General features: G+C 38.7%; 1 protein-coding gene across 1 annotated transcript in view; it reads left to right on the top strand.

Moving 5' to 3' along the window:
- CDK6 (cyclin dependent kinase 6) overlaps nucleotides 1–15485 on the top strand; it is a 126976-nt gene extending 111491 nt beyond the window's left edge. The window contains exons 6-8 of the mRNA XM_086741570.1: nucleotides 5883–5933; nucleotides 9848–9983; nucleotides 11831–15485. Coding sequence (XP_086597696.1) covers nucleotides 5883–5933; nucleotides 9848–9983; nucleotides 11831–11977 — 334 coding nt within the window. The 3' untranslated portion in view covers nucleotides 11978–15485. The remainder of the gene's footprint in view (nucleotides 1–5882; nucleotides 5934–9847; nucleotides 9984–11830) is intronic.
- The last annotated feature ends 735 nt before the right edge of the window (nucleotides 15486–16220 follow it).

Raw genomic sequence — 16220 nt, 5'->3', positions numbered from 1 at the left:
TTCCTTGTACCACTTCTGTGAGCTGCTGCTATATTCTTTCCCTTTACATTTTTCTCTCCATTATTTCAAATTATTATGGACTTTCTCTTTCAACACCTCCCTCATCTTGTCTAATACCTTCAAAGCAGCGGCTACCTGTTCTGCAATCACTGATCTTCGTCCCAACACTTCTCTTCAACCAGACTGTCTAAGCCCTACTTGCCCAGAAAGCAAATTGTACCTTTCCCACCCATGATTTCTTTTCATTTCAGGAAGTTTTTGTATTACTTCACTGAGTACATGTGGATGGCCAAGATACAGACTTTTCACTGAGAATATTGTATATATTCATGTCAGTAATCAAGAGATGATCCTTATTGTTTTTCTGTGATAACAAGGAAAGGGATGGGATTCCCAACTGCTGTTGTCACCACACTGAGCAAATGAACTAGCAGAAAGAATCCAGATAGTTATTTTGGAAGTTATTTCTTACATATCTGGAAAAATAACAAGGCTTGTCTAGCCTTGGAGGCAATTGTCTTGGCAACTCTAGACTTGTCATGATAGCTCTGTAATATGTTTTGGTTAGAAAGATAATTTCTTGACTTTTTTCCCTCTCCAATACTGTTTTACTTCACATGACATTTCTTCCATGTATTCATTTTACCTATATTTTAATAACTCAATGTCAGAAATTAAGATAGTGTCCAATCCGAATGTCACTAATTGGTTCAAAATGTCAGCCACTATCAAGAAACCTGCACAAATCTTTTGCTGTGCTGTAATGCATGTGGTTTTATTAGACTATTTTTTTCCTGATGTCTGCACTGCAGTATAGACTAGAGCAGCACTTATCAATATCTTTAATTCTAATCTTTATGAAAATTCTAACTTTTCCTATGAAAAGTTACAGACTTTCTTTGCTTTGTAGACCAAAGGCTGAACATAAAGTCTAGAAGTAATGTGGCCAGTTTACAGTTAAACCTACAGTTAAATCTCATTTATCTCTTGGGTGACATTGCATTGTCATTGTATACAATAGTTTTAGAATTGCTTTGGCATGTCCATGGAGTTGCACCAGAGAACATTTTTTCATGGAGACTTGCTTAGGAAATGTTTATATCTCAGCTTTTACTGAGTAGCAGAGACATGAAACACAGTGTCTATAAAATAAAGTACTCAACCTTTCACACACCAATATCCAGTTTAGACAGACAGAATATTCAGTGAAGGTGAAACTCAGCATATAACAATAACATGAGCTGAGCATACTCCTTTGAACAAGAGAAAAGAGCCTAAAGTTGCTGAATGGTGAAATCTAATTTGTTCAGCTACATACAAGCATGAGAGCCTTTCAGCCAGAAGATTAGTGGTGCAAGCCTTCTAAACTACAAGCAGATGGTAACTTTTTCAGGATTTGTGAGGTTTTACATTGCAACCTTAGGTTGTGTATTTTTATTTCTGTATTATCACAGTATCGAAGAATGGTTGAGGTTGGAAGGGACCTCTGGAGATCATCTGGTCCAGCCCCGCCTTGCTCAAGCAGGGCCACCGAGAACTGGTTGCCCAGGATGGGTGCAAAATGTCCATGATGGCTTTTGAATATCTCCAAGGTGGGAGGCTCCACAACCTCTTTGGGCAACCTGTGCCAGTGCTCAGTCACCCTCAGAGTAAAAAAGTGTTTCCTTATGTTCAGAGGGAACCTCCTGTGCTTCTGTTTGTGGCCATTGCCTCTTGTCCTGTCACTGGGCACCACTGGAAAGAGCCTGGCTCCATATTCTTTGCACTCTCCCTTCAGGCATTTATACGTATTAAGAGGATCCTCCCTGAGCCTTCTCTTCTCTAGGCTAAACAGTCTCAGCTGTCTCAGCCTTTCCTCATATGTCAAATGCTCCAGTCCCTTAATCATCTCTGTGGTCCGTTGCTAGTGTCTTTCCAGTATGTCCACTTCTCTCTTGTGCTGGGGAACCCACAACTGGACCCAGCACTCCAGGTGTGGCCTCACCAGTGCTGAGCAGAGGGGAAGGATCACCTCCCTCAACCTGCTGGCAATGCTGTTCTTCACGCAGCCCAGGAGTTATATGCATCTTTGTGCTGGATTGCCATATAGAAAGGTAGATAGGTTTATCCTGTGAAAACAGTCACAGCACAGACTCATAGCTAATATCCATTTAATTGTGCAAGTGCACATTTTGTACCCCAGGAACTAAGGTACATGCTTATTGATTCAGTAGGAGTTTATTTTAGCAGGACGGAGTAGTAATATGGTGCCTCTTGTTATCTTCACATCTGTAGGCTAAGGACATTCTGGTCCTACATTAGATATTAAAGGGGTTTTCCTCCATTTAGTGAGCACCATTCTAGAGACGGTGGATAATGCTCTAGTTCCAAGGCCTGGAGAAGGAGTAGTCAAAAAAGATGGACACCTGCAGATTCCCTGATACATTTCCCTAGTCCCCTCTCCCTAAAAAAATCCAAGAAGCAACAACTAACAAAAATAGGAAATTATGGGAACACAACAACATCCTGAGACTTTTTGAGCAAAGAGAGAAATTCTATGTCTTAGGTGTACTGTAAGTCTTTTCGTCCTATCTTCTGCCCTACTCAAATGCGTGTTTTGTAAGAGCAATGGTGTTGGTCCTCAGAGTATGGATTTAGTAGCAGGCAAAGTCAGGGAAGGTTGAGAGGATCAAGGAACCACACAAAAGGCAAGTGTATCCCCATGGATAGCCCAGATTTTAGGAGTTCTTTGAAGTTTGGGGACAGACTCACATCTTCTGCCACAGGAGACAAATCTAACTCCATGCCTTTCCTGAGGAAAAAAAGAAGGAATTGTACAAAATCAGACTCTCAGACTTTAACCACTTTTACACAGATTATCATCACTGAGAGGAGAACATATCCCCAAGTAAGGACTTCTGGATCCAGCTTGCATAAATAAACCTCAAGGAGGGAGGGAGTGAGTGAGTCAAGTGAAAGATACCAAGAACAAAGGTGGGAGTTTACATTTCTGTGGCTGCTGAATATGCTTCCAGTTCAGTGGTGCTGGGAGAGCTGATGTCCATCTTTAAGAACAGAATTTTTAAAACAATCGCCTTGAGATGAAAGTTTTTATGTGTACTGGACTTGCAGTGCTGGCAAGTCATTACTAAAGAGTAGCTAGTGCCAAAATGTGAGATGAGATCTTCATACGTCTGCTGATTAAATGGATCTGCTTCCCCAATCATCAGTCCAATATTTCAATTGAACCTCCAGCCAAAATTCATGAGGCAAATTTCATTACATTAGTGATGCCTAGCCTGGAGTTGGCATTCTGGTGTAGTCATGATGGTGGGATGGATAGGAGACTGAAAGATGAATTAATAACACCTCATTATGATGAAATATTAAAGTATGTTGGAAGGTCACCTTGTGTTGTATAATTATATATTCAAAAGAATTTAAATACTTGCTTCTGCCCTTAGTGAATCTGAGACAGCAGCAGCGATGGGAAAAACCTTCCTTAAAAATCCCAAGAATCATACTTGTTTTGGCATGACACTGCCTAAGGTGATTTGCGAACAAGGCTGGCTTTGCCAGGCTTTCACATGAGCGCAAGGTTCAGCATGCATTGTAAAACATTAAATCAGCTTTCCATTTGCATGGATAGGATTATTTGGTTGTGTAGATTTTGTTAGTTTAAAAAGAGTCCAAATATTCTAATGCTGGAGCCAAAATTAAATACTCAAAGTAACCGTATATTAATAATTTTAAGCAGTCATTCAAAAAAAATGTCTCAGGTTGTCATGTTGTCTGACTTTGGAAGACATGGAGTGTGTCTGTTGCCACAACCAGTACTGGGATTGTAGCTATTGACCACTTTGAAAATCGGGCTCAAAACTTACAGCAGAAGTAGATGCTCCTGTCTGAGTGAAGTTAAGCTTTGGGTTTTTTTGCAGAAGCTAGTATTGCTGGGTACCTTAAAGCTTAAACAAATACAGAAACCTCTACATGTGAGTTGATCTTGTTAAAGAGGCTGCAGTTAGTAAAAATCATGTCTATCTGGGAAACAGCACATACCGTTATTTATGGTTTATTCAGAGTCAAAGTCAATGAAACCCTTATGGACAAGTAACAGGCTGCCACATTTTGCCCCATCAGTTTCAATCTGATGTTGTATGGTTTCAAATCAGACTTTATGAAATTATTCTCTCAATGTCCTTGCACAAAGCAGTTTGCAATGTAAACTGATATGACATGACCTGAATGGCAGCAAGCATGAAAGAGACAAAATGCATGTTTAGTTCATCAAAGATGGTCAGCATGTCTTCCAGTTACTGCTCTGCTCTTTGTCTTGGTGGCACAGATTTCTGCAGAGATTATGATGTCCAACTGAGAAATGTCACACTGCTCTGGGTCTACTTACTGTATGTGGTGTGGACCCACAAGATAGGCAGTGACACGGAGCTCTATTGTCTATGTGAGAGTGTCAAGATATAAAGCACCATTTTTCAGAATTAAGTCATGGTTAGCGAAAGGAGATCCAGATCCTACACCTGCTCCTGCATATGGGCAATGAGAAGGGAAGGACTATAGCTGAATACTCCTTCTACCCCTGTAGATAGGAGAGGTCTTCTCCTGTGAAGAGCAACATTGAAGTGATGATTTTGACTATCACTGCTGTGAAGGATGTGTATCAGACAGAAGAAAATGTGTATGCAAAGAGACGCAGGAGAACTGTCATTTCTCCATAAGCTGCCAGTCAAAATATGGAAATACGCGTTGTTTGTCAAGTCACCAGGTCTCAGCTGAACAGTTTTGTAACCTGTAACCATAAGTTTAACCAGCATGCACTGTGCTCCGACAGCTGTGCTCCAGAAGAGAGGGGCATCCTGGCTATCAGTTGACCCAAGTTAGTCTCTCAGCTTGCAGTGTCTCTGAATTGTGTTTCTTGTGGTAATCTGCAATTTGTTGAACCAAAATGTTACGCAACATCTGGGGGCCTATTCTTTTCAGATGCTCTCATTCTTGGCTGAATCCTTAATCATCAGTAATCTGTTGAAATGTCTTGGGAGTTTAAATATAAAATTGCACTGTTGATCACACCTTACTGAATTCAGCACAAAGATGGCAATACAGCCATACAAATCTGAATTTTATATTTTACTTAGGCATTATGGGGTGGTAGTATTTTATAAATGAAGAGTGAAAATATTTTAAATTGCACTTTGAAAAGAAAAAGTGCGTACCACTCTCTGAAAGTATTTTTGGTCACTGTTTTTTCTGAAAGCCTTTGGACATTCAGCCTATTAATTTATTTCTTTCCTGAACACATCTTTATTTATGCAGCAGAAGTATTCCTCTCCTTCAAGGTAAATTCTGTACCGTTTCACACCTCATTCTTTACAGACCTTCATAAATCCATTGTCATTTATTTGACCCCCTTAAACTTAGGAGCACATTTCCAATATACAACATACAAGAAATTTATTTTTTTATTTTATATCCATAATAATTTATCTCTAATTTTATTATGTTTTAATGAATTGCATAACATCCACTCCATTTTTGTTTCTGTAAACAGTGATTTAAGTATGTTATTTATCATGAAAACTATTTTGTGAATGATATAATTCATAGGGTAGTATTAGCTGAGAGAGAGAAAATTATTCATGTTAAAGGGTGCAATTAAATTTTCAAAAGTAGCATATTCAAAAATACATCTCATCTGTCCCCTTTTTAATCATTTTTAGTAGAAACTTGAAAGGTACACTCACAGACCAGATAAAACACAGAGGCAGAAGGAGTGAGGTCTCGAAAAAAATAACACATTTTCACCCTGTGTTGGCAGCTGTCAATGACAAATATGAATTCACATTAATTAAAGCAAGTCACATCCTAAAAATATTTCTTTATTCTTTCAGACCACTCTTCCGTGGAAATTCAGATGTTGATCAGCTAGGAAAAATCTTTGAGTAAGTAATAACTAGTTGCATTATGTCAATATCTGTTTAACATTGAAACACTGTGAGGTTTTTTTGCCATGTTTTTATGTAATAATGTGACTACAACAAAGTACTCCTAGAACATGTTTCCTATTGCTACCGCATGCAACATGATATTTCCGTGTATTCTATGTCAGAGTGGGAGGAGGAAGCAACATGGAATATAGTTCTGCAGAACCAGCAGCCATCATCAGGAAGTTATGAGAGACTTCTGTTTTGGGCTTTTAAAATCTCTTAAACATATTGCGCATGTACCATTCATGCATATTCCTAAACAGTTAGATCCAAGAGATCCTCTTCACATAAACACATGCAGAGGTTTTATTTTTCAGTGATTTCTTTGTGTATGTCAGAAAATAACATTCTAATACTTTAAAATTGTTATTAAACTGAAACCTTTAAGATGATTACCAACAGCTTCTTTGCAGAAGACTTCTATACATAAGATAATATTTTAGATTTTAAAATGTACTATGTACCCTGTTAAATGATTAACAGAAGGAATATCAGCATTTAACATGTGCTGTGTCAGAGATGAACTAATTGGCTTTATTTTAAAACCATTTTACAATTCTAGGAGTTTGTATTTTTCTTCTTCAGATATATCACATACGTTGAGGAGGTGGGGAAGCTCTAAGCTCTCTGAGGTAGAATAATTATCTTCCAAAACATGTTCTTAATTAAAAAACAAACCCTTAAGTTATTTATATTATCAATATGATAATTAAGTAGGATTGTATCACTTTTTCTTGTAAAAGCTCTTCAGAGCAAGGAATGTTTCTGAATTTATAAGAACCATGTAAATTTAAGATCTGATGTTCGTATCATGTATTTAGGAAATCAAAGCCACATAGTGCTGGTCCCACTCCAGAGAATGAATGCCCATTTGCCTCTGCACCTCTGTCTTCCCTTTTTCTATGGAGGGGCTGCAGGTATCCAGGGATCTGGATGAAATAAGAAATAGATAGGCAGAGAGAGAGAGAAGGCTGAAATATTTTTCTCTTGAAGGTATTCCAAAAAGAAGATAGTAAAATTTCTAGGGAGAAGACCTTAAACAGAACAAATAATGAATTTCTCTGTTTAACTATTTTTCCAGTTCTGGAATCATAACAGATCTGTTTCTAAGCATTTTCATTATTTAATATGAGGTTCCTAAATTGCAGGTCTTGATTTCACACAGTTGACTTCCCTTTCCTGCATACCATACCAGTGTATGTGACTCACTTGCGTGGTTAATTTGTCATGCGCTGAATAGCTCTTCCTGCCCAGTCCAGAAAAATCAGTTCTTAAAGTTTACTTTTTCTTCTTCTGCCAAAGCTACTCCTTTAGTCCTGCAATATTCTGCATTATTAAATGAAGACAGTTTTGATACATACAACATATTTTATAATTTAAAAAGACAACATAGCTGAGATTTTTCTTAATTATTTTGATTTGTTTATTACATTTAAGGGGAAAAATCAAAATTAACTGGGCTAGAATTAAATGCGTAGCTGCTAGCAGCAGCCTCTGATGGGGATCTTTCCATCCCTAGGGGCCGAGATTACCTGTGCAGAAAAGAATTCATCAAGAAGAGAAAATGCCATGCTAATTTTAGAAGAAATTCCTTATTACACATTGACTTAAAGTGAAAGTTTGGTTTTACTCTGTTTGTGCTGTTCTCCTTAAAGAGTTCAAAAGTTTCCTTCTTGTGTTCTGGGGGGATTATGCTAAATAGTGTTTATTTTCTGTTTTCACAGCTGGAGAACCCCCTACAGTTAGGCATAGCTCTTCTTGTAGGAGGATTGTTTCTACAGTAGTGACTCATTCTCCACACTAATTTGGACAGAAAGTAGTTTCGGGATTTTTGTGCAATCTGGACTGATGCATTCTTTCAGATAATGGGGCTGTGGTCTACCTTTGTTTTCCACATGTGTTCTGATTTGCATCAGGTAAAATTCCACTGCGTTTGAGGGTAAATCCCTCGGAGGTGGCCCAAAACAACCTGCTTTTCCAGGACACCGTTAGCGTGTGGAATATCCTCATAGATTTCAGGCTAAACACTGCAATGGTTTGAGCAGACTTGTCTCCCATTGTGATCAATGGGAGTGGAAAGTACTCAGCGTTTCCCAAGACTAGGCCTGAACCTTTGGCAGAAGGTGAAATTCATCCAAGATACTCCCAAACTTAGTCACTGAAATGGTGGTGCCACCAGACCACAGTAAGGGCATCTACTCAGACATTCATTATTAGGAGTTTTGAGTACCTTGTGAGTGTGTAACTAAAAATATCTCTCTCTTCCACTCTTGGTCTTGTCCACCCTACCTGTCTGACAGGCTGCCTCCCTGTTTCTATTTGTTAGCTTTGCCGGAGCTTATTCTGCCCTGTTCATGCTCTCTCATGCAAATGTTAAAAAAAACTGGGGCTAACCAAACACATTTGAATGGCAGGTTAGACTTCATTGTTATTTAAAATATTTAACTCCTCCATCTTCCAATGGTCTTGTTGGTGTTATATTTAATACAGGTCTAGATCCTCAAACAGCTAATCACATGGTTTTAACCACCACCGCCAAGGGAGTTGCCCCATATGCCCACCATACCTGTGGTGATAAAAGTCAAATTCAATTTTTCACACAGATTTAACTTATCATTTCCCAAGAGCTGTGATATCTTCAGATGTAGTAAAATTAAATTGTAGTAAAATTTTAATTGCTTTACCCTTCTAGCCATGCTGTTGCTTTGAGGACATATTAACTTTCAGAGGTATTTTAGGTGAGCCAAATTACAATCTAAAATCCATGTAGGTAGGTGTGGAGTAATTTCACTAAGTTCACTGAGGTAAACTGATTTACATCAAAGTGTTTGGCCCATGGCCTCACCCAGTTTTACGCCCAACCTCAGTAAGAAGAAAGGTCAATGCTGCTCCCTAGTGGCATTGGGCTTAGTGTAGCCCTAAGTATTCGGTGACCTTTTTTGATGTTCCTTCTTGTCTTACTCTGTCAACGTTTCCATTCAAAATCTCGATTTCACAGGCTGTAAAAATTTATTTTTCCTGAAATTTGACAAGTGATGTATGGTCTTTTCCATAATTTCCATCAGAAACTGATGTTTCAACCCCACAAATATTAGTGTCAGACTAAAACACAAAATGTATGAGACATGATCCATCATTGGAGATTTACTTACTATTTCATTTATTTGGGTTATTTAATAAATAGCATGATTATTTAATAAATAAAGAGATGTAATAAATATCTTCTAGAATTTAAAGAATAAAGAAATAAATTATAATAAGAAAATAAAATATTTATTAAAGGGTAAAGAAAAACTAAAATACAGTTGAAAGTAAAAAGATAAAGACACTCAAATCCTATGCCACTTCTGAATTGAGACTTTAAAACCTCTATTGTGAATCAAAGAAATTGTTTAAATTTGGGCAACAATTACTGCACATAGCTTTGAAGCATTATGAAACATCTCTTTTATTGCCTTACCCTCATCTTGACCCACACTCTTCTCTTCATCCCTATTCTTGTGAATACAGATCCTTGCATGCAATTCCCCTTTGAAACTTACTGCTTTTAATCATCCTGGAGCGACATATGTTGCACCATCCAGTCAAGAGCTGAGCAACTTTCTTCCAAAGCATTCAGCCGTTTTTCAACAAAAGACTCAGAAAATTGAGACCTAGGCCAGAAAATTGTGCTGGCTACAGAATGATTTCTACCAAGCACACTGAGGACCTACGCTGATCAGCCTCTGTTCACAGAGATCCGTGCACTACTGTACAATTTAAATTCATTTAAATGAAGACTTATAAAGTAAACTGCCACTCAGTGTAATCAATATAAAGGGAAGACTGCATATATGTTCAGGCCTAACGTTATATTTTTCCTTTCACAGTGTAATTGGACTCCCAGAAGAAGAGGACTGGCCTAATGATGTTCCCCTTCCAAGAAATGCTTTCACATCCAGACCCGCACAACCTATTGAAAAATTTGTACCAGATATTGATGAACTGGGCAAAGACTTGCTTCTTGTGAGTTTCTATTTGTTGTTCTCCAAGCTGCGTGACTGGTATTTCCCCCTGTGAATGCAACATGCCAAGAAACATTTATGTTTCCATTTATTGGAGTTATTAAAGAAAAGCTCAAAAGTAGGTAGGCAAATTCATTTAAATCTGTGAAAAATCAGCACAAAGACACCACCTTTGGCTCAAGAGGTGTTAGTGCTGAGAATAATTACAGACTAGGAAACTGTGTCAAGGAATTACCTTTTTGATCTGCCTTTATGCCTCATGCTTACATCTTCATTACTGACCACTGTTGTGCCACTGATTCAGCCGTCAGTATAAGGCTGCAAGTAAAAAAACTGATATATGATTTTTCATGGTACAGTGGACCTAGTATAAAGCGGAAAATAGGCTACAGAGGCAGATTATATCTGCATGCCATCTATTGAATGCTGAAAACTTGAGATTTGGAATTCACCAGTTGTTGCCTGTTACAAATGGCAGGATTGAGCAGAAGCAAACAAATTGTGCTGGTACAACTGGTAACACTGAATTCAATTAAATTAGTTCCATTATTTTGATAGATATGTTATAAACCCCAGCCCTGAAGTTCAGTCTTGGAGTGGAATATAGGGAATGACCTTACTTCAGAGTTTGCCTTTTGCTGTGCTTGTTGAAATCTAGCTAAATTTGCTCTCTGGAAGACTTTAAAAGATCTTGGTTCACATAGGCTCGGTACAGTGGGCTCAGTGCAACTCTTGAAAGACCTGCTGCATCCCTTCAGGAGCTGCTGTCACCAACCAAAGTTATCTCTACAGAATAGCAAGTCATCCTCCGTTGTCCTTATGTCTGCAACTCCCAGCTGCAGTAAGCTGGACTACATCTCAGCAGTTGAAATGGCAAGCGAGAAACACATCTGTTGTGCTTGCAGGCATCCTGGAAATGGAAGCTAGATGTGGGACAAGAATTAGATTCTGGGAACAAGGAATAAAACATGGCAGAGAGCTCAGTGAGTGTGAGGCGTGACAGAAGGGAGGAAGACAAATATCTATGCCTAGAAGGTGAGGTGGGAAGGGAAACTGTGCCTGTTAGGCAAAGAGATGAGAACTGGGAGCCACAGATGAAAGGGGAGAGTAGGACTAGAAGTCACTGTATTAAATTTCAGAAGTTAAATGATAGAAATATTAATACAAGAAAAGAAAGTAGGAGTAGGAAGTGGTTAGACAAGGATAGTAGGAAGAATACTATTTGGAGGTGGATGAAGGAAAAGAGTAGAACAAGGTATAACACTCAAGGCTGTGGGAGAGATTTCAGTGCTGGCTGGACAAAGGCTGCGATAAGGATCTGGAAAGAAGGCAAGCAAAGTAGGAAGAAGAGGGAGAAACTGAACACAAAACATTAGCATACAAAGGCTATAAAGTTAAAGACCCAACACCTGTAGAAATGCTGAGCCTTAGGAATTAACATGTACATTATGATGCTGTCCATATTTGTAGAACCACAAAAGAACAGAGCATTGAACACTGAGGGGATTCAGAAGTTGTTCATGGATAGTTGCTTCCAGCAGTTTGTGAGACAGATGACTTGTGTATGTGAAGTCAAGAAAACCTGAATTCTGTGATTTCCTAAACTATGAATACTTGACTTTCCTAACTTGTTATTTTGTATTAGCTTTGGGAATGCCATATTTGTATACTATGACCCTACTGCTTGTTTTAATATGGATGGTCATCATATCGTGCAGCACCTAGTGAGACCCTGTTACATCTTATACTGATCATAAATTGGAGGTGGTGGGCGTTAATGTATATATGCAATGTTAGCACTATTAACTGTACATTTTATTTACAAGCTACTTCTTTTCATGCTTACAGAAATGCTTAGCATTCAATCCAGCCAAAAGAATATCTGCCTATGTTGCCATCTCTCACCCATATTTCCATGATCTGGAGAAATGCAAGGAGAACCTGGACTCTCACATGTCATCCAGCCAAAACTCCAGTGAGGTGAATGCATCATAATGCTGACTGAAGACGAACCATAAATGAACAAGATGTGTAGCTGACAAGGCCACTGTCCCGTACAAACCACATAGCTGTTCTAGCGAAGATCATTATTTGGAGGTTTTACGCACTTATCTTTTTTTTTTTTTTTTGGATTGTGATGTGCTTATCCAAGGAAATCAATCTAGTTTACTTTCATCAGAGCAACGGAAGGGCCAGGGCTTTGACCTGCTCCCATTGCAGCTTTATGTTTGTTTTGGTTTTGTTTTGTATCTACCCGGGAAAACTCCAGACGAAGAGAAGCTGCTGACCGGTTTTGCTGCCATTTTATCCTTTTAATATTGAATGCTGCCAGTGTGGAGTAGGATGATCGAGTCACTGCCAAAACATGATGCAATCTCTTTCTCTAGCTGCTGAAGCATGATTTGGTACTTTTAAAATTATTATTATGTGATCTCTTACAATGATATTTAAAGAATGGCATTGAAATATCAGATCTCTGCAACCTGCAGTTAACTGATACATGCATTAATACATCCAGCTACTGTTCATTGATAGCATATATGCAGGTGCTTCCCCACTTGAAAATTTGGATGGATTATTTTGTCATTTCATTGCTCTATAAAAATAACAGTCATGATGGTGATCATAATAAATGTCTCAACTTTTAGGTTTTTTTATGCACAAACGACTTTTTATCTAGCTACGTTTGTGTGCATGTTGCAAAAAACAAGTGTTTTTAAAAAAACTTCTACAATCCTGTTCCTAAAGACTCTTTCAGTTTCCAAATGGTTGGTTTGTGTTGAAATCCAGGCACATTCTAGCCCATCATCTAACCCATCATTTCCCCCCTAGAAACAGCTGCAAGCACAATTTCTTTATTTCATTCCAAATTTTCTGATATGCAGCTCAAGGACATGAGCAAAGCCTATGAAAATCAGTACAGATTTTCGCCTCCAACCAGTTCTGATTATCAGCCAAAAAGGAAAATAGAAAAATTATTTCCAGTTCAGAAGCAGAGAATCCTATACCTGTAATAAGCACAGATAGGTATTTGTGCTGAATTGTATGCTGTATACTGCACTGCCTTACCTGCAACACACCATGCATCACAATGTGCGTGAACATTACTGTCACAAAATCCCTGATGTCATTTATTAAGCAGACTTGTTTTCTATGCAGAAATGCATGAGCTTCTCTCCTAAACCACCATGTGGGTATACTGGCACATGCTTCTCCGCTAGGGTTAATGTGCCTTTATTGAATGTCAAAGTAACTAAGCAATTCACATGCCTCTATAGCACAGTTATTTTAAATATTACATTAAATTTTTATATTTAGTATTTTTTCCTTAACTAAAATATATTTTCCGTATTTTAAAAAGAAGCTTTTATTTTTTTAATACTGTACTGGGAAAAAAAAAAAAAGAAATATTTTAAATCCATAAAAGCTGTTCCCTAGCATGACTTTGGTGCATTTACCTGGATATGACTGGGGGGAAAATATTGGTCCAACGAGTTAGCCCTTACCGTAACTGATGATAAGTGAGGCAGCTAGCTTTGCTTACTCTTGTGATAGTCCCTTAGGCTTCTCTCTTTCTTTTCTCTATTTCATCATGTCTAGCTAGTAAGCCAGCATTATATCCTCATTCACAGCATGCTTGGCAGAAACAGGTCCTTAGCAGCGAGTTGAGCAATATAATTTTTCCAGCTGTGACGCAGGGACTTGAAGCCATCTCCCTGGCAGGTTTCTCATTCCTGTGATGAACTGGCTGTTCTGGTGGACTTCACTACTAACTCTGTTTCAGGTATCTGCACTGTCTGGGACATGGTCCCTTGCCAGGTTAGTGAGTGGATCTTATCTGTCTCTTGGATAAAGATTTTTGTTACTGTTAGACATATAAGTATGTGATGTATAGTTAAATTAAGTCTGTTTTAAATAAGCCAGATTTTAAAAGGACCGCTTGCATGCGTGCATGCAGTGGCCTGTGCTTTTCTTCATGCCCAGAATGATGCCTATGCAAAACCTACCAGCATGAACAGGCAAGTTGCAAATTAGGCCTGGCAAGAGCATGCACGAGGTATCTACACATAGAGATACTAGAGATGCATAACACAAGAATTTTGGGAGCTCTACAAGAAGCAAGCTGAAGGCCAGGGAGCAGTCACAGTAGCTAACCCTCTAATCTCAGCCTTGCCTCTGTCATCCTCTCTGTCCCTACATCCAAGGGGAACTGGGAACCTGCTGCACTGGTGTTATCCTAGCCCTATTCCTTCATGGGTGAATTGACCTGAGTGTGAATAGGTTTTAACATTGATAAAAAAGGATAAGCCAGAGAGAAATTTTTGTTAACCATTTATAAACACTAATTAGAACAACAAACAGAACAAACAAAATTCAGGACAATCTTGCGACAGTAACAAACAGAAAAGTTTTCTACACAGGTTAGCACTTTTTAAAATATTTCACATTTTACCTAGCTCTGAGCTATCGTACATACTTTATCAGGGCATTCAGTTGGTATGGCTTTTCAGCAGATGTCAGGGAACTCTCCCAGAGCTCTCCAACAACTAACATAGGGTGAAAATGTAGGGGAGGAGAGGGTATTTTCAAACTAGGCTCAAAACTCTCAGATAGAGATGTGCATCTGTTCTGTGTTGGAGAGCTTGCTGGCTTGCTGTATTAAGATTAGCGAAGCAAAAGCTAGAAGATAATTTGATTGCTGAATGTAGGTACATCATTAGGGTAAAACAAGAAGGAGGGAACACTTTAAGCCAAAGGTTAATGTTGGCTCAAAAACTAATGAGAACATGGAAATCACAAGGAAGTTAACTGTTGGAGCAGTATTTCCCAGTCAATAGTATCAGAAGAGCTCAGAGAGCAGCAGAGAAAAGCAGGGGCTGGCTTATGGAATCAGAAGCAGAGCTTCTGCAACATGGTGCTGTATGTTGTCTAATATAGGATCAGGTTATAAATGGGAGTATTCAGGTGAACAGCTTCAGAAGGGCTGCATTAATGGTCACATTCTGGAACATCCTTCCAGTCAGGAAAAAAAAAGAAAAATCTAAGTTCTGTCTTGGCAGGGTTAGGGAAAACATTTATCTAATGGGGTCCTTGTGGTAACAAGGGCCTAGGTTCAAAGGACCAACAACTTTTCAAATGATCTCCTTTTCAAAATCTCTTTAGGAAGAAATTACATTTGACATGCCATAGCCTTACTCTTATTCCAGTCTTCCCTGCCAAACAGTGGGGCTTCACTTACACTAGTAAACTGCGAAAGCCTATTCTCTGGCTGGGCAGTGCTGGCACTGGCTAAAATCGTGCCAGGAATCATGCTCATAATTAGACAGTACAGACAACTGTGGGACTGTGCTCGAGCCCATGCCCTTGCTCTTTTTACTTTACTGGTATAGCTCTAGCACTTGAGTACCTATACTCATGACTGCCATATGTGTAGGATGTAGGAATTATATATGTGAAAAAGAAAGTGCTCCTTGACACGCATGTTCCAGACGGTGATGAAAACTCTTCATATACCCTTAAAATAAAACTTCAGAGTGCAATTCTTCTTAGCAATAACTATGCCTTATGTGTTCTACTGGAGGAGTTCAACAGCAGCTAAAAAACACTGAGTAACAAAAAATATATTAAAAATACGTATAGATGTTTAGCTCCTAGAGCACCCACAACCAGGCACTGTGCTCTTCTCAGCAGAGAACAGGGTGTTCTAAGTAATGGAAGGAGCAATTTTTATCTCTCACCAACCTTTTTTTTTATCACTACTAAATAATTCTGCAGGAAAAACAGACCCAATACCCAAGGGAAAAAATCACCAAAGCCAGCTAGTGAAGTGCTGAACCATAGCAATACATCTGGAGCAGCCCTTTCCTCTCTTCACCCTGACTTCATGTGCACTCTAGCTCTCCAGTTCTTCTCCTCCAGCTCCCTTATGGAAACAGGTTTCAATGACACTCACAGGTGCTATTTCCAATAAGATTCTTCCAATTTTTTAATAGCTACACAGAGTCGGTGTCCCTTACATCCTTATTATCAAGTGTTGCTTCTTTTTTGTCCAGCAGCCCAGAACCGATTTTTTTTTAAAAAAAGATCTCTTCATGCACCTCATTGCTTACCCTTAGTTTTGCATACACCTATGTTGCTTTCTGTGTGCCAAGAAAAATTCTAAAAATAGGGTTTGTACATATTTCTGTGTAGGCTGTGCCCACACTCCAGGTTTGTTTCAGCCTATTAGTCCACAGGG

The sequence above is a fragment of the Chlamydotis macqueenii genome, chromosome 2 (genome assembly GCF_036417535.1).
Source record: "Chlamydotis macqueenii isolate bChlMac1 chromosome 2, bChlMac1.mat, whole genome shotgun sequence".
NCBI classification, from domain to species: Eukaryota; Metazoa; Chordata; class Aves; order Otidiformes; family Otididae; genus Chlamydotis; species Chlamydotis macqueenii.
Note: the sequence above shows the minus strand (reverse complement) of the source record. Positions and strands in the feature narration are given on the sequence as shown.